General features: G+C 48.0%; 1 protein-coding gene across 1 annotated transcript in view; it reads left to right on the forward strand.

The window, feature by feature from the left end:
• DOCK11 (dedicator of cytokinesis 11) overlaps positions 1–15,511 on the forward strand; it is a 64,044-nt gene extending 48,533 nt beyond the window's left edge. Inside the window, exons 45-53 of the mRNA XM_081963741.1 lie at positions 359–465; positions 1,867–1,989; positions 2,685–2,798; positions 4,879–5,025; positions 5,883–6,093; positions 8,179–8,369; positions 9,091–9,191; positions 11,799–11,937; positions 15,089–15,511. Of these exons, the coding sequence (XP_081819867.1) occupies positions 359–465; positions 1,867–1,989; positions 2,685–2,798; positions 4,879–5,025; positions 5,883–6,093; positions 8,179–8,369; positions 9,091–9,191; positions 11,799–11,937; positions 15,089–15,190 (1,235 nt within the window). The 3' untranslated portion in view covers positions 15,191–15,511. The remainder of the gene's footprint in view (positions 1–358; positions 466–1,866; positions 1,990–2,684; positions 2,799–4,878; positions 5,026–5,882; positions 6,094–8,178; positions 8,370–9,090; positions 9,192–11,798; positions 11,938–15,088) is intronic.
• The last annotated feature ends 6,325 nt before the right edge of the window (positions 15,512–21,836 follow it).

Below are 21,836 nucleotides of genomic sequence, written 5' to 3' on the forward strand. Positions count from 1 at the left end.
GAACCTACTTGCTGAAGTTCAAGAGGCAAAAGCTGAAGGGAGCTCAACCCAAACTTAGCTCGCCCTTCGGTTGGGGTACCGCCTGCCTGTGGCATTAGAACCTGGTCTCCAAAACCCGAGGGTGATGCCTACTTCTCGTTTTACGTGGTATTTTCCCATCCTAATAAGGGCTGGAACTCAGTTTTGGAATGTAGAAAAAAAAACCTCGCTGTGGGTTCTGTCCCAAGGAATAAGATTGCGTGAGAGACATGAAGTGGTTCAATCTGTCAGGGATTGAAAAATGAAAGTTGTGTAGCCATTTCAACCCCGCAACTGATCTCTCAAGGCCTTCTCTCTCTTTCTTGGCTTCCGTCTGTAGGGTTATTCCCTACTGGGTGCTCATCTTTCAGGAAAATCACACCCAACATTGACGAAGAAGGGGCGATGAAGGAAGATGCAGGGATGATGGATGTTCACTACACCGAGGTAAGGGCAGCGACTGAAGGGCCAGAGTAGATGTCAGAAGCGGGACCCTGGGAGAGCTGGGAACAAATATGTTAGGACGAGGCAGGCTCAGAAAATGGGGAGCTACTTCTTCATTTCCTTTGGGAATGGAAATATGAACCTTTGTCTTGAGGTCTTCTGCATCTCTCCAGACTCATTATTCAAGCGAAGGCCTGAATATTTTCCCATTGTGATAAGCCATGTTGAGCAGCTGGGAAAGCCCTGAGCCAGAATTTTAATAAGTAAGCAAATATAGTGAAAGGGTTCAACCTAACCAGCTTTTCTTTAGCAAGATCATGGATAGCCCCGCCCAGGTGGCTCAAGGTATCCAAAGAGGAGATAAAAGATCAAGAGCCACTCTGGCAAATCCTAAAGGGAAGGCTCTCTGCTACCTTTCCTTCCTTCCTTCTTTCCTTCCTTCCTTCCATCTTTTCCTTCCTTCTTTCTCTATCAGCTTCCTTCTCTATCTCCTTCCTATCCTCCCTCCCTCCCTCCCTCCCTTTCTTCCTTCCATCTTTTCCTTCCTTCTTTCTCTACAGCTTCCTTCTCTATCTCCCTCCCTCCCTCCCTCCCTCCCTTCCTTCCTTCCTTCCATCATTTCCTTCCTTCTTTCTCTATCAGCTTCCTTCTCTATCTCCTTCCTATCCTCCCTCCCTCCCTCCCTTCCATCTTTTCCTTCCTTCTTTCTCTACAGCTTCCTTCTCTATCTCCCTCCCTCCCTCCCTTCCTTCCTTCCTTCCATCATTTCCTTCCTTCTTTCTCTATCAGCTTCCTTCTCTATCTCCTTCCTATCCTCCCTCCCTCCCTTCCTTCCTTCCTTCCATCTTTTTCTTCTTTCTTTCTCTACAGCTTCCTTCTCTATCTCCCTTCCTCCCTCCTTTCCTTCCTTCCTTCCTTCCATGTTTTCCTTCCTTCCTTCTTTCTCTATCAGCTTCCTTCTCTCCTTCCTTCCTTCCTCCCTCCATCCCTTCCTTCCATCTTTTACTTCCTTTCTTCTTTCTCTATCAGCTTCCTTCTCTCCTTCCTTCCTTGCTTCCATCTTTTCCTTCCTTCTTTTCCTTCCTTCTTTCTCTATCAGCTTCCTTCTCTGTCTCCTTCGTATCTTCCCTCCCTTCCTTCCTTCCTTTCCAGCCCCTGCAACTGCTTCTCACATGTGTCACTTTGCCTGTTTGTGACAGCCTTCTGCACCTTGGCACCCATGATGGGGACTCCAAGGCGGGACTAGAACTCCCAGTCTCCTGGTGATTGGCCCAAACCACCCATTTGGCTTTTGTGGCCAAGGCAGGACCAGAACTTACAACCTTCTGCTCTCTAGCCTGGTGCCTCAACTTCCAGACCCAACTGCGCTCTCCTGAACCACTTTTTCCCCCGTGCCACTCACAGGAGGTGCTGGTGGAGCTGCTGGAGCAATGTGTCGACGGCTTGTGGAAAGCGGAGCGATACGAGGTCATTGCCGAGGTGGCGAAGATGATGATCCCCATCTACGAGAAGCGGCGCGAGTTCGAGGTAGCCAATCGAAAGCGCCAGCACTTCTGCTGCCTCTTGCAGGGAGAAAGAGCCAAAACCAAATTAGCCAGCAAGGGAAAAGTTGGCAGTCCAGATCCAGAGAGACCGAAGGAGGCTCAAAGGAGACAGGCACGGGGGCAGCTGGAGGGGAGGGTCTCATCCAGCTGCCCCAAAACATCCTGGCCTTCTTTTTATTTTCAGAAACTGCCAGCCTTTTAAGGTAGACCAGAGCAGAAAACCCAAGTCATGCATGCCAATCCTACTTAGGATAACAACATTTTGTAGCCCGAATTTTAGTGCTTCCCCCTCTTGGCCTTTGTCTTCACAAGGACTAGGGCAGGGGTGTCCAAACTTGGCAACTTTAAGACTTGTGGACTTCAACTCCCAGAATTCCCCAGCCAGGAGTTGAAGTCCACAAGTCTTAAAGTTGCCAAGTTTGGACACCCCTGGACTAGGGCATGTCTCAATCAAGGCAAATCTTTGTAGCTCAGGGTTGAAATGAGAGCTCCTTGGTTCTTGTTTTCTTGCAGACTTTTCTTTAGCAAACTAGGTAACTCGTCGATGGTAGGGGCAGGTCTGAGACGCTTCCTCAGGTTACACTTCTTGCTCCAGACTCAATTTTCTTTTACCTGGCTGTGGCCTTGCTCGCCGCTCTTCCTCCTGTTCCTCAGGGTTATTCCCTCTGCCCATTACAGAAACTGACACAGGTGTACCGAACACTCCACGGCGCGTACAGTAAAATCCTGGAAGTGATGCAGAGCAAAAGGAGGCTCCTGGGCACCTACTTCCGAGTCGCATTCTACGGACAGGTGAGACCAGGGATTGCTGGGGTGATGGGCACAGAGAGTCAAAAACCACTGTGGAGTCTTGCCTTAAAGTAGCCTTTTTCTCTTCTTCAGTTCGCTTCAGTTGGCATCCGCTCCCTTGCCACCTTTATGCAGGTACCGCTTTGCCTGTTGCTCCTCTGAGGGCATTTTTCTGGCATCTCTTAATTTCCCTTTCCTCCCCCTCCGTCCTCTAGCATCATCTGTCAGGCCTGGAAGCCATCTTTACCTTGGATGTAAGCTGGGAGCTTTCTCTGGAGCAACTGCCTTGAATGGGTGGTTCAATCAGCTCCGTTATTTTTGTTGGAGGGTCTGTTTAAGGCAGAGGTGGGCTGCTGCCGATTCGGACCAGTTCACCTGAATTGGTTGTTCCGATTCTGCATGGTTCGGAGAACCGGCAAATCGGACCACCGGCTGGCCCCTGCCCCACCCATTTTTGGGAACGTTTTTAGGCTGTTTTCTGCCTGAAAACATCTTGAAAAATGCCAAAAAACCAGGTCATTTTTGAGCCATTTTCAGGTGGGAAAATAGCCCCCAAAACAGCCTAGCTTGATGTAGTCTCCCCCCCACCCCACCCCCACACTCCCTCCCTCCCTCCCTCCCTCTCTCTCTCTCTCCCTCTCTCACACACACACACACACACACGTTGGATCCTTCTTTCCTCCTGCTCCCCCCCCACCGGAGACCCCTGGATTTCCCCCCCCCCCAGGTACCACCCACACAAGTGACGTAAAGTTGGCCATGCCCACTCAGTCACATGACCCACACAGCCACGTCCATCCAGCCAAAAAACAGTTGTTAAAAAATTTGGAGTCCACCACTGGTCTAAGGCAGTATTTTTCAAACGTGGCACCGTTGAGAAATGTGGACTTCAACTCCCAGAATTCCTGCTGGCTGGGGAATTCTGGGAGCCGAAGTCCACAAGACTTCGGCAAGTTTCTCAAGCCTGAAAAGCTTTGGCCTGAGGTTTTCCCTTTGGGCTCTCTGTAGGAGAGATTTTCCCAGACTTTCGAGAAGTTGTCAAGTTTGATCTTTTGTGGCACCAATGGACCCTCAAAAGGCTACATCAGGGGGGTCCAAACTTGGGAGCTTTAAGACTGTTAGTGGTTAGGGTGGCTGGGGGGATTCTGGGAATCAAAGTCCACAAGTCTTAAAAGTTCCCAAGTCTGGACACCCTCTGCTCTACATTCTCAGCCTCCTTGGATATTATTAATGTTTTGTAACTAGAAATGACATTGGAGCAGACGTAATTCTTTAGCCTTAAATCCATTTCCCTTGAGGTTAGGACATTCCAATTCTCCGGCTTTCTGGTAATTTCTGTGTGTCTCCTACTTTCCCAGCTGTTTCTCATCTTCTAAGCGTGCAAGAGAGACAAAAATGTTGATTTTCTTGAGAGGCATCATCGATCAATGTTTTATTCTGAGGGGCCCTTTTCCCTTGAGGGTATCTTGTGTTTTGTTGGTTTTAATATATGGCCTATACTTATTATTAATACTACTTTTGCTTTAGTTCCCTTTATATTTACTTTTCCCTTTCTTTCCTTCTCCTTCTTTCCTTTCCTTTCCTTTCTTTCCCTTCCCTTCCCGTCCCTCCCTCTCCTCTCCTTTCATCTCCTTTTTTCCCTTTCCTTTCCCTTCCTTTCAAGTTTTTAAGAAGAGACTGGACAACCATTTCTCTGAAACAGCATAGTGTTTCTGCCTGAGCCGCAGGTTGGACTAGAAGACCTACAAGGCCCCTTCCAGCTCTGTCATTCTACTGTATATTCTCTAGTTGACTTTTTACTTGATTTGTATCCCTAATCATTCATTTTTTAATGGTTTCCTTTCTTTATGCTGGTCTTCCTCCAGCAACGTGTATCAAAGCCAGGTAAAACCACCTCCCGTAAAACAAACATCTCTCCCCGTTCTTAAAAGAAGGCAGTAAAAACAGAACAGACGTAGCCAGGGGAGCTGAGCACGAGGCTCCTTCGAAAGCTCCTGATGGGTCCCCGTGGAAGTGAGCCGTTCTTGCCACACACACCCCAAAAAAAATCCTTTCTCAAAACCAGCTGCTTGGATCATTGCAGGCTTTCTTTGAAGAAGAAGATGGGAAAGAGTACATCTACAAGGAGCCCAAGTTAACTGGCCTCTCGGAAATATCCTTCCGGCTGCTGAAACTTTACGGAGAGAAATTTGGAGCCGAGAATGTCAAAATTATCCAGGATTCCAACAAGGTAACGTGAAAGCACAGCTACGATTCTGGCAGAGTAGAACCCCAACAGCAAGAGGTGTCCTTGCTACATGTACTCAAAGAGAATCTGGAGAGCCATTGGCCTGGGAGGGTTAATTAGGGCTCCTATCCTGAGCAAGGGGTTGGACTAGATGGCTTCAGGTGTCGCTTCCAACCCAGGGCTTCTGAGCTCTTAATTTATTCATGATCGGGTCAAAGTGAAATGGCAACCTGGCTAGTCCCGATCTAAGAAATTTGTTGGGAAAACCGGTTGGCTTAGAACAGGGGTCAGCTCTTTCATTCCTCTGCTGCAGCTCCCTGTCGCCGGTCGGCTCCACAATTGATAGGGCTTTCGGTTAGGACAGGTAGAGGAAAAAGGATGCCCCGCTAGGAGGAGACTCTATGGTAAAGGAACCGGACTTCCAGTCATCAGGGAAAAAAGGACACTGCACTAGGCGGAGACTCTATGGTGGGGGAACCCGACTTCAGGTCGTCTCCAGAATTAAATGGGGGACTTCCAGTTAGGACCTTTGCAGCTCTCTGAATATTTAAGGTTGCCGACCCCTGGTCATCCATAAAAGGTCCTCTTTGCTCAGAAGATGCTGCTGAACTTTGGGCTGGCTTTGGGGTGCCCGTAGAGTCAACGAGACAAGTGGGGGGAACTTTGCGGTGCCCCATTACACACCCCTCCTTGCTGCAGGGTCATGGTGGAGAACCTCCTCCCAGTTGTCATCATCTCCAGAGGTTCCCAAGTAGACTTGGGATCCTGAAAAGTTGGCCTCTTGGTCGGAGGTCCCTGAATATCCAACTGAGTTGATCTTCATTTGGCTCCATTCAGACCTTTCTATTTTCTTACTCCAGGTGAACCCCAAAGATTTGGATGCCAAGTACGCTCACATCCAGGTGACTTACCTGAAGCCATTTTTTGACGAGAAGGAGCTTTCGGAGAGGAAGACGGGATTCGAAAGGAACCACAACATCAACCAGTTTGTCTTCGAGACCCCGTACACCTTGTCCGGCAAGAAACATGGAAACGTGGAGGAGCAGTGCAAGAGGCGGACTATCCTCACTAGTGAGTGTGCGCGAGTGTGTGCATGGTTTTTTTTTTTTTTAATGTTAAGTAACTCAGAGACTGATTGCACATCTCACAAATTCTTTGGCTGATTTAAGGAAAACAAAGACTCCATCAAGTTATACAACTATGAACACAGAATTTGAAAATGATGCAACTCAACGGCTGAGGCTGCCTCCCATTTATTGAAATGGAGGCCAATAATTAAACTATTTCTCTCAAGAGAGATAAATATTCAAATCTAGAAGAAGACCATGTCTTCTTCAGAGGAGGGAGTCCTTAATTCATCTCAATATCCCCAAAGAACAGAAGTCTACAAATTCATTGTAAGGTAAAGGTAAAGGTTCCCCTTGCACATATGTGCTAGTTGTTCCCGATTCTAGGGGGTGGTGTTCATCTCCGTTTCAAAGCCGAAGAGCCAGCGCTGTCTGAAGACATCTCCGGGGTCATGTGGCCGGCATGACTCAACGCCAAAGGGGCACGGAATGCTGTTCCCTTCCCACCAAAGGTGGTCCCTATTTTTCTACTTGCATTTGTATGTGCTTTCGAACTGCTAGGTTGGCAAGAAGCTGGGACAAGTCACGGGAGCTCACTCCGTTACATGGCGCTAGGGATTCGAACTGCCAAACTGCTTGCCTTTCTGATCGACAAGCTCAGCGTCTTAGCCACTGAGCCACCAAGTCCCATTCTAAAATTCATTGTAGTCCATCATCCAGTTGAATCCCTAGCACCATGTAACACAGTGAGCTCCCTTTACTTGTCCAGCTTCTGCCAACCTAGCAGTTAGAAAGCATGTAAGAATGCAAGTAGAAAAATAGGAACCATCTTTGGTGGGAAGGGAACAGCGTTCCGTGGGCCTTCGGCATTTAGTCATGCCGGCCACATGACCACGGAGACGTCTTCAGACAGCGTTGGCTCTTCGGCTTTGAAAAGGAGATGACCACCGCCCCCTAGAGTTGGGAATGGCTAGCACATATGTGCGAGGGGAACCTTTACCTTTACTAGCAATGGTAATATATTACATAGCAGTATACATAGTAATATTTTCCCCATTTCAAATTTCTACCTCTATTTTCTAACTCTTAATAAAGCAAGTCCTACATTAAGAAGTATTCTGTATCTATCCATCATCTCTTGCCCTTTTTAGTGTCTTGACAAATCTCCCGTGCTCCTCCCTTGGGATCTTGTTCCCCCTTACATCCATCATAGTCCTAAGCCTTTTTGCAAAGACCCAAAAAGCCCTTGCACAATTTCTCAAGGCTTCCATCATCGTGGACACCAGAGCGTGTGAATTCCCCCAAATTAGGAGATTTAACAATCTCGCACGCTCAGAGAGAGCCGTCGCTCACAACGTTGCCCAATTTTGACCTCCTACAGGCATTTCACGCGCCCTGTGGGAAAGTTTGCACAGACTTCTGAATTTCCCAGTCTGCATTGTTGATATCAGTGGTCTGTCAAGAAAGCTTTGTTTTTTCCTTTACCCCAAGACAAAAGGAGAGTAAGGTAGAGCGAAGAGGCTGATCGAGAACTTCATCTCGTTTTCATTGATGTAGTTTGTTGAACATGTACAAGATAGCAGGTATAAGTATAAACATGGACATGAACAAAGGAAATGAGTACAAATAGATGGGGACAGTTGGACAGGGACGGTGGACACGCTGGTGGGCTTATGCACGCCCCCTTTATGGACCTCTTAGAAATGGGGTGAGGTCCACGGTAGACAGTTTAAGGTTGAAGCTGTGGGGGGTTTGAGGATGTAACAACGTAGTCCGGTAGAGCATTCAAGGCGTTGACTCCTCTGTTGCTGAAGTGGTATTTTCTGCAATCAAGTTTGGAGAAGTTTACCTTGAGTTTCTATCTATTGTGTGCTTGTGTATTAATTGTGGTTGAAGCTGAAGTACGTGGTCGTTGACAGGTAGGACGTTGTAGCAGACAATTTTGTGTACGGTGCTTAGGTCAGAGTGTAGGCGGTAGGGGGGCTTCCTTTCTCATAAGCAGAGATTTATTTTGGGCTAGAGCTTGTAGGCGGGGGACTCTTCGTTTTCTTGATCAGCGTGTCTGCCGCTTCCTCCTTTTTTCTCCTAGCCTGTCACTCTTTCCCGTACGTTAAGAAAAGAATCCCCGTCCGAGGCGAACAGCAAGTCAACCTGAAGCCGATCGACGTGGCAACGGACGAAATCCGAGACAAGACCTGCGAGCTGCAGCAGCTCTGTGCTTCGCCGGATGTGGACATGATCCAGCTGCAGTTGAAACTTCAGGGCGCCGTTTCAGTACAAGTAAGCAGCAGGGCACAGTCAGTATTTTCCTGGCTAGAAATAAGGAGGGGAATTTTAGCTGAAATGCTCCTTCGGCTTCTGCTCTCAGTGTCTTCTCCACTGTAAACTACCAACAGTTGAAACACAGTTTGCTGAACAAGCCACAAAAGGATTTGCACAGCCATAAATCGTGGGGTACAACCCCTTCCTTTCTGGTTGTCCTGGGCAAGAAGCCCACTGTATAATTTTCACTGCTCCGAAAGACCTTGGATCCCTCCCCAGATATCCCAGAAATCATAGCGCATCTGTTGGGCTGTTGGCATCTCTCCTGCATGTCTGTGTTTATGTGTTTAATGCAAGGGAGTTAGAGGAAGACCACCCCCCCCCAACTGTCCTTTGGAGGGACAGGAAGCGCCTAGAGTACCTTGGCTGCTTAAAATCAGGGCCACCAATCCCTACCATTTGAAAGCCAGGCCTGAAATAGGCTTGCCTTTACAAAGCTAAGCATGCTGCTCCCAGTTCTTTATGTTTAAGCTCTGGTGCTCCTCAAATTCCTGGGGGGAGGGACACACACGGTTGCTTTGAAGACCACCAATGTGGTTCCTTGGAGCATGACCAGCAGGGCAGAGTCACCTGGGCGTTGTGCTGGGATCCAGCTTCCAAGATCTTCTTAATTTGTCTCTCTCTCTCTTTGGCTGATCTCTTTGTCACCGTACCTCTGTTGTGGGGGACATGCCATTAGGTCAATGCTGGACCCCTGGCCTATGCCCGAGCCTTCTTGGATGACAAGCTCTCCAGCAAATATCCCGCGAAGAAGGTGGCCGAACTCAAGGACATGTTCAGGTTGGTATCGTGGACTTGGGCGCCTTACGACTTCCTTGTGTGATGGACCCTCAATGCTGACTAAAAGCAGACCAACTGCCGCAGAGAACCCCTGAATTTCTGGGTACCGTTCAAAGTGCTGGGCTTCATCAAGTGCTTCCTGGCTCTGGTTAGATTATGTGGTCCAAGGAGAGGCCATCTGTCCTACACCTGGGTTTGGGGAGGCTGCTTCTAAGCCCTGCCCCCAGAAGCAGCCGCTTCCCCAGGTAAGGATGGCCACTTCCTGTTAGCACCGCTGAAAGGTTCCTTTCATCGCATTATCATCTCTTGGTTTTGAGGTTTATTGACTTCCTTCGTAGCCTTTTAACAATGGGCTGTAGCTGATTATTTATATGAGCCAGTTAGAATTTTATGATTCTACCGGAACTGTCAGTGATAAGGAAACTAACATAACTTCACTACAGGAGCTGAATGGAGGTCAGACTTTTCAAGGGTTTTCATTATTGCTTCAAGCGTGTCAAAGGACCTCCGGAGATCTCCCTGGGATCCACAAAACCAAAATTATTTGCCAGATACTGAAGAGGTTGGCCAAATTTTAAAGCTCTGTCCCTCTTCTCGTTATTTTTTATTTGTTCAAAAAGTAGGGGTTGTTTTTTCCCCCCCACCAAACGTATTTTAGTTACGTTAATCTCATAGGATTATTTTAACAATATTCTACAGAGGCACACCTTTTGATTCTTAATATGGTCAATGTTGATAGATATACAAGCCATACAAGCAAAATCTCCTTTGGGGTCCTGCATAATTTTTGAAAATGGGATGGGAAAATGGAAAGGAGGGAGTTTAAGGAGGGGCCCTTGCTATCCAGCTGGGCAAACCTGTTCTCCTTTGCTTCTTATCAACCCAGCTAAACTGGTGCCCTTGTGATCTTTGCTCAAGCAAATTAGGTAAACACAGAGAATTGTAAATACAATTCTTCCCAGAACTCTGCTCGTCAAAGGGAAACAGAGCATGGAATGCAGGCGCCAGGTGTGCACACCAGCTATAAAGAATCCTGCAAGGCCCCTCCCCAAGACCCTTGGACTGCCAACCTGTCACTAGACCGGCCTTCCTCAACCTTGGAAGCTTGAAGATAGGTGGACCGACGTCCAGAATTCCCTAGCCTTGACGCATCCCTTTTGATGTTACATGCCTGCTTATTCTCTTGTAATCCCTTCCTCTGCAATCTCTCCACTCTAGAGACAGAAAATGAACATGGCTAGCTAGAGAATTCTGGGAGTTGAAGTCCACCCATCCTCAGGGTCTCCGAGGTGGGGCGTGGGAGGAGTCACTGCTGGGTAGTAACATGGCCCATTTGCCCGGAGACTGAGGTAAATCGGAGGACACTCCCTCTGCTCCTCCTTCTGACTCCCCAGATTAACCTCAGTCTTCGGCCCAAAAGGAGCTATTTCGGTTCACTCTTCTGGTTACAACCTTTTTTACTTCCTTTCCTAATTCTTTCCTTAAGCCTCCTACCAAAAGCACACGCATGCGTGTACATACCTGTAATTAACCCCCCCCCATGTTGTGCCCACCTGCATATGCATGTGCCACCCCCCCACTGCCTCCAGGCATGCATGCATGGCTTTCTTGGAGCCTGAGGAGGGCAAAAATAGCCGCCTCCGCCACCCCAAGCTCTCCGCTGGCACGTTTCCCCACTTCCAGTGAGGCTTCCATCCACAGGCTTCAGGGGGGCTTTCTTAAAGCCTGGGGAGAGTGAAAATGCCCTCCCCATGCCCTCCGGAAAGCTGAAAATCAGCTGGCCAGCGTGCACATGTGCGCTGGAGGTGACATAGGGCAACGCCTTGTGTGTCCTCAGATATGGTTCCATGTCTTACAGGCTCACCATCGTAGAACTAGGGCCTGGAATGTCACTGATAACCAAAAAGGATGTGAATTCTTTCGAAATTAGAGGAGCAGTAAGAGGGAAGTGGTTGAACTAAGAGTTGGGATAGTCGGGGTCTCAAACCCATTCAGCCCCAGAGCCTCCAGAAGTTGTGAATGCTCCAACACTGGAAGTCTTTAAGAAGATGTTGGATAGCTATTTGTCTGAAACGGTATAGGGTTTCCTGCCTAGGCAGGGGGCTGGACTAGAAGACCTCCAAGGTCCCTTCCAACTCTACTATTGTATTGTATTGTATTGTATTGTAATGTAATTTCATCCTGGATCGGAGATGGTTCTCTCCAAGCCTTGCTCTTTCTGCCCCAAGGAGCAGAGAGATAGCCAAGGGAGTAGCAGTCAATTTCAAGAAGTCCTACCACCTTTACGGGTGCCCTCCCTGACGTACTGGCGCTCTTCTTCCTTCCCCCCCCCAAAAAACCCCCAATTTTGTTGTATTTAAGTACAATGACAATAAAGATTATACTTATACTTTAAAAAACCTGGCAGTTTTGCAACTGTTTTAACTGCTTTCAGGAACAAAGGAGCATTTGCTATAAGGTCCTGTTTGCCTTTCCAAATCCTGCTCTTTAAATCTGAATTTAAAAGCCTGCGTTTTAAACTTTGCTTTCCCCCCACCCCCTTCCCCTGCCCCCTCCGCCAAATCCAAGGATGGGCTAAATGCGAGGGGTCAATTTATCTTCCCCCAGGAAATTTATCCAAGCCTGCGGAATCGCCCTGGAATTCAACGAACGGCTGATCAAGGAAGACCAAGTCGAATATCAGGAGGAGCTGAAGTCCAACTTCAGGGAGATGGTAAAAGAGCTGTCGGAAATCCTGCACGAGCAGGTAAGATCCAGGTGGCATCCACACACTCCCCCCCTCCGCCGAGGGCCGTTTAAAGTCGCTAAATGCGTGGATTTGTTTGTAAAATGTATGAGCCACCCCCTCTTGCGCTGCAGGAACTCTGGGCAACTAACAATGTTATATGCACTTTTGTTAAGTCGAGGACTCGGCTGCTTACGAAACTGGGACTCAGAGCTTAGAGCCATGCAGACAACTGCTCAGGTTTGAGGTTCATGGGGGAGAGGATCAAAACAAAGATAGTTTATCTCCCTGTTGCATGGGGAGGGGGAGGACCCCCAAACCCTCCCTGTTGACATGCCCTGCCCCCTGGCCAGCTGTGTGTCCTTGCGGTTGGATTTGCATAGAAAGGGCAAAAGCTCTTCTGCTACAGCTTCCTATTCAAATGGAAAAGATCTGGTCTGGTTTTTCAGTTCTGCTCGTCTTCCTTTTGCACTTTTTACTCATGTGTGAGTGAGTGAGTGAGAGAGGGAGAGAGAGAGAGGGAGAGAGAGAGAGGGAGAGAGAGGGAGAGATAGGACTGGCTCAGCGGGGTATCAGACAGAACCTCCAGGAGTGACCAAGCCCCCCCCCCAAAGGGCCGGAATCGCTTCCTTTGATTTATTTCGATTTTAGAAGACTTTTGGTCGTCTCCAGTCGGGAAACAGTCGGATGGAATCCTGGGAAGGGGGGCACAGGGAGGGCTCTGTTGCCTGGACGTCCGATAATGTTTCATGTATTTAGATAAGAAGCCCCCGTATGGCTGCCCAATCACTCTCAGAGACTCTGGGCGGCTTAGAAAAAACAAGTTGTGCAATTATTTGCTGAGGATGGAATTCCCCAGAGAGCGTTCATGAAGCTTGGCAAATTTTTGACCAGTAGACTTCAACTCCCAGAATTCCCCCGTCAGCATAGCAGGCAGGGGAGTTTTGGCAGTCAAAGTCTACCGGTTTTAAAGTTGCCCACCTTCAGAAATATTGCCGTGGGGCCCAGGATGGAGCCACTTCCAGACCCTTTAAGTCAGGGGTCTCCAACCTTGGCAACTTTAAGACTTGTGGACTTCAACTCCTAGAATTCTGGGAGTTGACGTCCACAAGTCTCAAAGTTGGCTGAGGAATTCTGGGAGTTGAAGTCCACAAGTCTCAAAGTTGGCTGAGGAATTCTGGGAGTTGAAGTCCACAAGTCTCAAAGTTGGCTGAGGAATTCTGGGAGTTGAAGTCCACAAGTCTCAAAGTTGGCTGAGGAATTCTGGGAGTTGAAGTCCACAAGTCTCAAAGTTGGCTGAGGAATTCTGGGAGTTGAAGTCCACAAGTCTCAAAGTTGCCAAGGTTGGAGACCCCTGCTTTAAGACATCTATTTATTTATTTATTGACAGCTGCTGTAAATGATTTGTCCGTCGCTTACAATCCTACCCTACATCAACTGGATTTAAACAGCCCCCCAAAAAAGTAATCAAACCCTCAGCAGTATTCCTCAATCAAAGATTCCCAGGCCATGGGAATCCTGAAAGCCTCATATCACCTTACGTAGCAGGAATCTTGGACCGTGTGTAGCTGTGCTACATTCATGCTAGGGCTGAAATCTAGGGGGAAAAACCTAGACAGGTGAAACAGGTTTTAGACTATCCGGAGGGATGAGAGTGCAGGAGAAATCCCCACCGCCACGCAGAGTTTTTAATTCTCAAACTCTTCTGCGATTAGCAAGACGTCCTAGCTACGAAAAAGATGCTGAGAACCAAGTGGGCCTTTTCTGCTTGACCGGAAAACCCACCAAGGTTCTCTTTAGCCCCCACTTTGCCACCTGCAGTAAAGTTTAGGAGCGACGGGTGGAGTTTGCATTCGAAAAATCTCGGTTGCAAAATTAGAAGGGATCTTCCAGCTCCTCGGAGCGAAAAGAAGGAGCGGAACCTTATTAAGAGTAGAAAAACAGAACGAGAGTCAAACCGCACCCGGGGATTACCCACCACAGAAAGAAGCCTCGGCCCTCCAGCCAGTTATCAATTTTGGGTCTTTCTTGCCTGTGAAACTACCTTTAAAAAAAGAAAAACATGAAATAAACCCATGTGCTGCAGGAGTTCTTGTTTTTCACAACTGAACCTGTGGCACTGCCAGTCTGCCCCGCAATCCTTGGGAAAACCTGCTTGGTGCCCAGTGGGAGGTGGTTGAACTTAAGGCTGCCCTGTGCAGAGGCTCCGATGAGGGGCCTTTAGAGCGGGCCGCCCCCTTCCATAATCCCCATCCAATACTGCTCCGCGCACCGCCTTCCACGTGCCTCTGGAGTAGAAAAGGGATGGCCAGACGAAGAACTAGCCAAGTAGCCACCCAGAGAAAGCATGGTTGATATTCTGAGGTGCAGCTTGCAACTGTGGAATGAGACAGAAAAGGGGATGATTGACAGGCAGTCGTGCCAGGAGCAGGAGAAGGAAGTAGGTTGCAGATCACGGCCCGAGTGAGAATTTGGGGGGGCAAATCTGTCCGTTTAAGGGCCGGGAAGCAGCCAATCGGAGTGTCCAACCTTGGCCACTTTAAGACTTGTGGACTTCAATGCAGAGTTCCTTTGAAGGAGAATTCGGGAGTTGGAAGTCCAGAGATCTTAAAAGTTGCCGAAGTTTGGACTGCAAACCTCTCCAGATTTCTCCTCCTGGCCTTGCGAAATCTCCACCCATCGAAGCAGGAGGAAAGCCAAGGCGGAGGCAATTTCCACCCATGTGTTTAAGTGTGCCACATGCCCCATGAATCAGAGAGCGGGCTGTGTTCCCCAGCCCCGCATTTTGCAGAAATGTGTTTTCCAGCCACATCCTCCAGAAGGAGCCAATCACCCTCGGAGGAGCTGAAAGACAGCAGCTGTTCCTTCTGGGCGAGAGGCCTCCATTTGGCTGCTTCTCTTCCTTTTAATCCCAAAGCAACCCCAGCTGAAACTTCTCTCTTGGCTCCTCCTGGATTTTGAAGAGCTCTAACTCCCGGGCCTTGGAGAGTCTGCCTCGTGCCTTCCATAACTTCTTTTCCCTTCTCTTTCTTTTCTTCTCCATGCTGCCCTCGCCACAACAGCTCTGAGGACCAGGTTGGGTAACACTGCGCGCTTTTCATTTGGGTTGAGCCAATATTTCTCTCCTTCTCGGAGACGCAGAAGCCCCTGCTAACTCCTCTCTCCCTTTCAGATCTACCAAGAAGACCCAGGGCATCCGTCCTGGCTGCCCAACACCCTTCACGTCTTCTGTGCCATTAGCGGGACCTCCGGGGAAAGATACGGCTCCTTCTGAAACCCGGAGCTTCAGGAGGGGGCCAGGAGAACCTCTGGACACTAGCCAGACCTTTCTCAGGAATATTCTGAATGCTGCCTGAAAGCGGGGAACCTCCCAAGGCCTAAACAGGGGTCTCCCCATCCCTCTTCCTCACAGGGTACTTATTGGAACTGGGAAAAGTGCCTCCTGCCGCTCTTTTTTTACATTCCTTCGTTGCGCCGTGCTGGACGTACCTCGAAAGCTTTGGTCAGACCCCGCCTCCCTGAGTACGGGGCTCCCGAATCCTGCCTTGTAAAGCTGTACAATGGAATATAATAAAGTGGGAAGCTGTTTTTATAATCGGCTCTCAGGGTTGGAGGTCTTCCCCTCTCTCGTGGAAAGCAGAAACTGTGGCGGTCCCCAAACTTAGAGAGAACCTCACCGAAAGTGGCCCCAAGTAGGTTTGGAAGCAATTCCTGCATTTGCTGAACCTGCCTCCTTGGGCTGCTGAACAGAGATGGGGGGGGGGGGGGAGATGTTGCAACATACCATATTTTTCAGAGTATAAAATGTACTTTCCCCCCCCACCCCCCAAAAAAAGAGGGTGGAAATGTTGGTGTGTCTTATACACCGAATACAGCCATTTTTGGCTTCCCGAAGCCCCACCCCTGGATACCATTTTTGCAAAACAAATGGGTGAAAAATGAGCTGTTTTTTGAAAAAATGGAGGCGTTTCCCCCTTCCTCCAGCCCCCAGAAGCACTCTGCATGCTTTAGCAGGGCTGGGGGAAGGAGAAAATGCCCAGTTTTTGCAAAAAAAACCGGCCCATTTTCTGCCCATTTTTAACAAAAACGGGGACATTTTTCCTTCCCCCCAGCCCTGCTGAAGCCTGCAGTGTGCTCTTGGGGGCCAGGGAGGACAAAAACATTTTCCCCCCTTACTTACCTCTTTGAAATCTTGGTGCGTCTTATAGTCTGAAAAATACGGTAACTGTCGGAACGTGAGGTTAAACTATCCTTTTGTGTGTGCGGTTGTGCTTCAGAACAACGTACGGCCTGGTGCATGGCAGGTTTAGGGCTTATTTAGCAAGACCCGGTTTTAAAAATGCATCTGCAAACGCACCTCTGGCCACCCATGTTCCTGGTGGCTTGCCCTGAATTGCTTAGACAACCTTCCCTCCTTGGCCTCCCGGGCTTTTAAGGAGGAAGAGAAAATGAAAGAGAAAAAGAAGGAGAAATGAAAGTAACTTCTGCTGGCGAGGTTACCACTCCGTCGACAGAATTGAATCCAACTCAGCAAAATGTCTGGATTTCTCCACAGGACCAGATGCAATAGGCAAGGGATTCTCCTGTCCCTACAGGAAAAGCATGTTTTTTTAAATCTTGGGGAGATGATCGTAATTGGAATCCTGCTATTCTGTTTATCCCCAAGCAGCATCTACTGGTTCTTGGGTTATTCCCTTAGATCAGGGGTGGGGAACTGTGGCTCTTTTGCGACTTGTGGACTTCAACTCCCAGAATTCCTGAGGCAGCTATGTTGGTTCTGGAATTCTGGGAGTTGAAGTCCACAAGTCGCAAAAGAGCCACAGTTCCCCACCCCTGCCTTAGATGATGCCAGGGGGAGGGCTGGGGAGGAATGAGTTGTGTCTTGACTTGTGTGTTGTGCAACCACTGAATCAAACACACCCCTCCAAGAATGCCGAAGCCACCAGTTTAGTTCCAGCCAAACAAAACAAGGCAGCTCAGGCTGGAGGGAAGCTTCTTTGGCTCCTGCCACAACAGGCCTGAAAGGGGGACTCGCCCCATAAAAGAGAGTATAGTAGCATCGTATAAATCTTTTATTACGGTCAAAGACCAGCAATACACATTGCTTTTTACAATATATTTAAAAAGTACTGACATTAAAATATATTTTAAAAGTATTGACGTTAAAAGTGGATGACAACATTATATGTTCTCAAATTGTTCAAATCAAAAAAGCCAACACAGTTCTAGGCTGCATCAACAGAGGGAGAGAATCAAGATCACGTGAAGGGTTAATACCACTTTATAAGGCCTTGGTAAGGCCACACTTGCAATACTGCATTCAGTTCTGGTCGCCACAATGTAGAAAAGATGTGGAGACTCTAGAAAGAGTGCAGAGAAGAGCAACAAAGAGGATGAGGGGACTGGAGGCTAAAACATAGGAAGAACGGTTGCAGGAACTGGGTGTGTCTAGCTGAATGATAAGAAGGACTAGGGGAGACATGATAGCAGTCTTCTAATATCTCAGGGGTTGTCACAAAGAAGAGGGAGTCAAGCTATTCTCCAAGGCACCTGAGGGTAGAACAAAAAGCAATGGGTGGAAACTAATCAAGGAGAGAAGCAACTTAGAACTGAGGAGAAACTTCCTGACAGTTAGAACAATTAATCAGTGGAACAGAAGTTGCCTCCAGAAGTTGTGAATGCCCCAACACTGGAAGTCTTTAAGAAGATGTTGGATAGCCATTTGTCTGAAACGCTATAGGGTTTCCTGCCTAGGCAGAGGGTTGGACTAGAAGACCTCCAAGGTCCCTTCCAACTCTGCTATTGTATTATTATTGTTTGGGTCACTCCCTGGTTTACCTGGGTGAAAAGTATGGGAGTAAATACAATGGTCCAGAAATTGTTAGAAATATGTCCAAATAATTGGTACAAGATGACAACTATACTTCTATAACCATTTTTTTTTCTTGTGGACATGACAGCAACACAGAACTTTGCCACTGCAAACGTGGTAGCTGGGTTTGTGTCCTGGAGGAGAAAGCCTACATAAAAATTGTCTGCCCTCCCTGCCAATCTCTCTAATAAGGGGAGAATATGTGCAGACCTATAAACTCTGTATAGCTCACAGTGTAATAGGACATGTGAATTATCTTCCACTTCTCCTTTACCACATATACAAACCTGTTCTGCTATAGGTGTTCTCTTATACCTGCCCTGCAGGAGTGCTGAAGGAAGAATGTGGTGGAAGCTCAGCCAGAGAAGGCCCACATCCACACCCACATCCCAAACCAGCCGTTTCCTTCAGAGCAAATAGGGATGGTTCAGGGAGGGAAGGACAAGGGAAGCTGCCTTCGCTTTCCAAGCCTAATCTGCCTGCCCTGGTTTCCTTATCCAGGTTAGCTCATTGTTTTGAATAAGGCTTGGTTAGTGGGGTTCGCATCAGCCCCCTGTTTAGAAGGAAAACACGCCAAGACAAAACCTCCCAATGCCTTTAAGGCAGGGGTGCCCAATCTTGACTGACTGGCTCATCGCCGAAGCCTGGCACCGTAGGCTGAGAGAGCATCTGGCCCAAAGTCACGCAGCTGGCTTTTACACCTAAGGCATGACTAGAATTCCCTATCGCCTGGTTTCTAAGACAGCCGCTTCACCAGCAGACCAAGTTGTGGCTGAAAGAAAACAGGAAGTTGCGGGGGGGTGGGTGGGTGTTGGGACTTTGGGGGACTTTTGAATTGTGCAAAAGTCTTCCAAGCCCAATGAAAGCTAGGTTCTTCTTCTTCTATTCTGCCCATCATGTGCAAAGCTGCTCAGCGGGCATCACACCGTAGGTATTTCTGGGCAGGGGAGAATGTGTAAATATTTGTTTTTATTTGCTCCGACGCTTTGGTGTGGATTCGTCCACAACTATTCAACCACTATTTACCCTGCATTTCCCTTCCTTGTTCATGATTTCCAAGAAGCCCAATTCTTTCAGGATGAGTCACGGCATTCGTACGAGACAATTCACCTTCTTCTGGCTTAGCCCTCATCCTGGCTTTGGCATCCAGGATGAGCCCATAAATTAAGCCCACCCCCGAAAGACTAAGCCAAGCCCGCCCTGTTGCCCAACTGCCATTGCCAGGTGTATACGTCATGCCCAAGTGAAATCATCACACTTCATCTTTGCCACCGGCTTCCAAACCCCTATCGTTTTCGTTTTCATATAGGTGAGGTACAGACCTGCAGCCCTGACTTCATCACCTCAGAAGCCAAAAACTCTCTAAAGGGGTGAGAAAAACAGCGGAGAAAACAAAACCGCACGCCCCCTCCCCCCCCTTCATTTTCCCTCCTTTTCAGTGGGCAGAATCGCCTTTCAAGACCACGCGCCTTGTTCAACCCACGACACGTGAGGTTTGTTTTGGGAAGTCCTCTTTTGGAAATCTTTATGCCCAGCTTCGCATTGCCCGACCCTTGTGCCCACAATTGCTCAAACCAGTTCCCATCCTTCTGCAAAGGAGGCATCTGTTGGCCAACTGGAAACCTCTAATTTCTGTCCCAATCTCAGTGCAGGCTAAAGGTTTAACCTCATTTCCCAACGTAGCTGTGCTCCAAAGCACAATTGCTGCCCTCTTACTTTTGCAGCTGAAAGCTCTTTGCAATAGCAAAGCCAGCTACCAGTTGTGAATTGCTGGACAGCATGCAGAGGTCAAAGTGTAAAGGGTTGACCATTGTACAGCAAACCTACTACAATTCCAAGAAGAAGGAAGGAAGGAAGGAAGGTTGAATTTGCGGCAAGGCTGACCGGTCCCCTGGACTTCAGCATCTCTCCCTGGCTCTCTCCCTGGCTTTCCCAGACCACGGAGAACTGGAGCAGAGTCGCCTCCCCTCCTTCTACAGACCCAGCCATGGCGGCTCCTTCAGCCAACCTGAATAAACAACCACGGGCTAAAAACACCTCTGGTTTTTCTCCTCCACTTTTCGTCAGTCCAGTGAGAACTTGAAATTGTACTTCAAAGGGCCAGAGGAAAATATTGACAATGGCACAGCCTGGTACCTTCTGCCCTTCATCTGAGCAGCCTTCCAAAATTTGCAGCTTGCGTGAGTGTCCCCATTGCTGCCCAGTCCCTAAGAAGGACATCAGGAGGGCCCTCCTTTTAGGTTATTTCATAACATATAATCACATGCATCCTATTACATAACCAACATCGTATTATTAAATGTTTAAATCAATTCATCTTGCCATCAACGCTCAAAAACAATGACTGGCTCTTCTGCTCTCCATACACCATATTTGTACCTTATCCATCACCTCCTTTCTTCCCTCTGTCATCCTTCTCTTCTCTACTTCCCCTTTCTCTCTCCTTCTCTCTCCCCTTTCCACTCCTTCTTTCTCTCCTCCTCTTCCCCCCCTGCCCTCTCTCCCATCCCTCTCTTCTTCCCTTACCTCTCTCCTCTACTTCCCACTCTTCATCTCATTTACTTGGTGTATTTCAGCTTCTGAGCGAGCTCCATGTTATGTTGATGGTATTTATAATTCCATTTCAATATACATATTTAATTTTAACATATATCTTCCTCTTTCTTTTTTAAAAGAGAAAAAAAGTATACATATGTAGTAATTGTATTTTGAAACACACACATACACCAGCCTATTTTTGGCCGAGATGTGGACCTGGTTGCAATTCCCAGCTATTGTCATCATTATATTTATATCATTATGCATCCTTTACACGCCCCAAATTTGTGATTCTGTCTTTATAATCTCAATAATTTCCCATTGTAAATATATTTCATGTGCCCTCTCCATTTTCCTGTATCTTGGCCTAGCGACTCGGTCCTTAAAAGGTTGGGAAAGTGGCTTGGAAGAGAGAGAGAAAACGGTGCAACGGAATGCTTAAAATCAAAATTAAAGACAGCTCAGGAACTCCTGCTGGAAAAGCAAAACCTTCCAGAAATATTCAGACACCCACCCAACGAGAAGCATTTTTTTTCTCTCCTTAGGACAAGGTGGCTCTTGACAAGTCTTAGCCTGACCTCCCACGTTTTAATTCAGAAGCCTTGCCAGGTTGTCAGCTCCGTCTTATCACACCTCCTCTTTTTTCAACAACATTTCTAGATGCAGAAGTCTTTCTATCAAAGCCAACGGGGCTTTCGTTTTTCCCCCCTCCTTCTGCTCTTTTGTTCCAAAGCTTGATTATTCAAATAAAGAGGGAGAGGGACTTCACTTCCTGGTAGAAATGAATCAGTTCCTTTTTGTGCCTAAGAAGGCCTTTGCAGTGGGGGGGGAGGGGGGAGCAGCCCTGGCTTGGATCAAACACCTTGTCAAAACCCAGCACATGAATAACCAGAGGTGACTCTGCTCGGTCCAGGAGCTGTGGCGGTGGGGGGATTGGGGCTTGCTCCCTCTGAGTTTAGGGGGACTCTTGATTTTAACAAATTATGAACAGGTTAAAAAAAAGTGTCCAGCTTTCGGGGAGGAGCCCTCCCCAGAAATAAAAACCAAGTCAAAATGAGACAGATAAACGAAGGCAGCAAAAAAAAAAATGCTTTTGAAGCAGCAGTTCCTTTGAGGTGAAATTCCGGCCCCAGAATAGCTCAGAAGAAACCTTCCCTGCCACTGTCTGGCTTTGAACCTTTTGCCTGACCGCTCCAATGTTTTTCAGGCTTGACCACTTTAAGATGTGAAGATTTCAACTCGGCCCCCAGCCGGGGTCCTGTGATTGGAAGCCCTCTCCTTTTAAAGTTGCCATGTTTGAAAAAAATCTTGAGCTAGCTCAGACGTTTGTTGGGCTTTTTGATGTTTTTCCTAGCTGGAGTTAAAGTTGGGAAAGTTTTAAAAGGCTAAAAGAGAGGAGAGATGGACTCTTGACCCCTGTGGCATCAGTGCTCAGGTGTCCTTCCTACTGGACAGAGGGAAATGTTGCCGTGCTATGTTTATGCTCTGGAATCAGCCTGGAACGTGTGAA

The sequence above is a fragment of the Natrix helvetica genome, assembly GCF_964273705.1.
Source record: "Natrix helvetica genome assembly, chromosome: 11".
NCBI classification, from domain to species: domain Eukaryota; kingdom Metazoa; phylum Chordata; class Lepidosauria; order Squamata; family Natricidae; genus Natrix; species Natrix helvetica.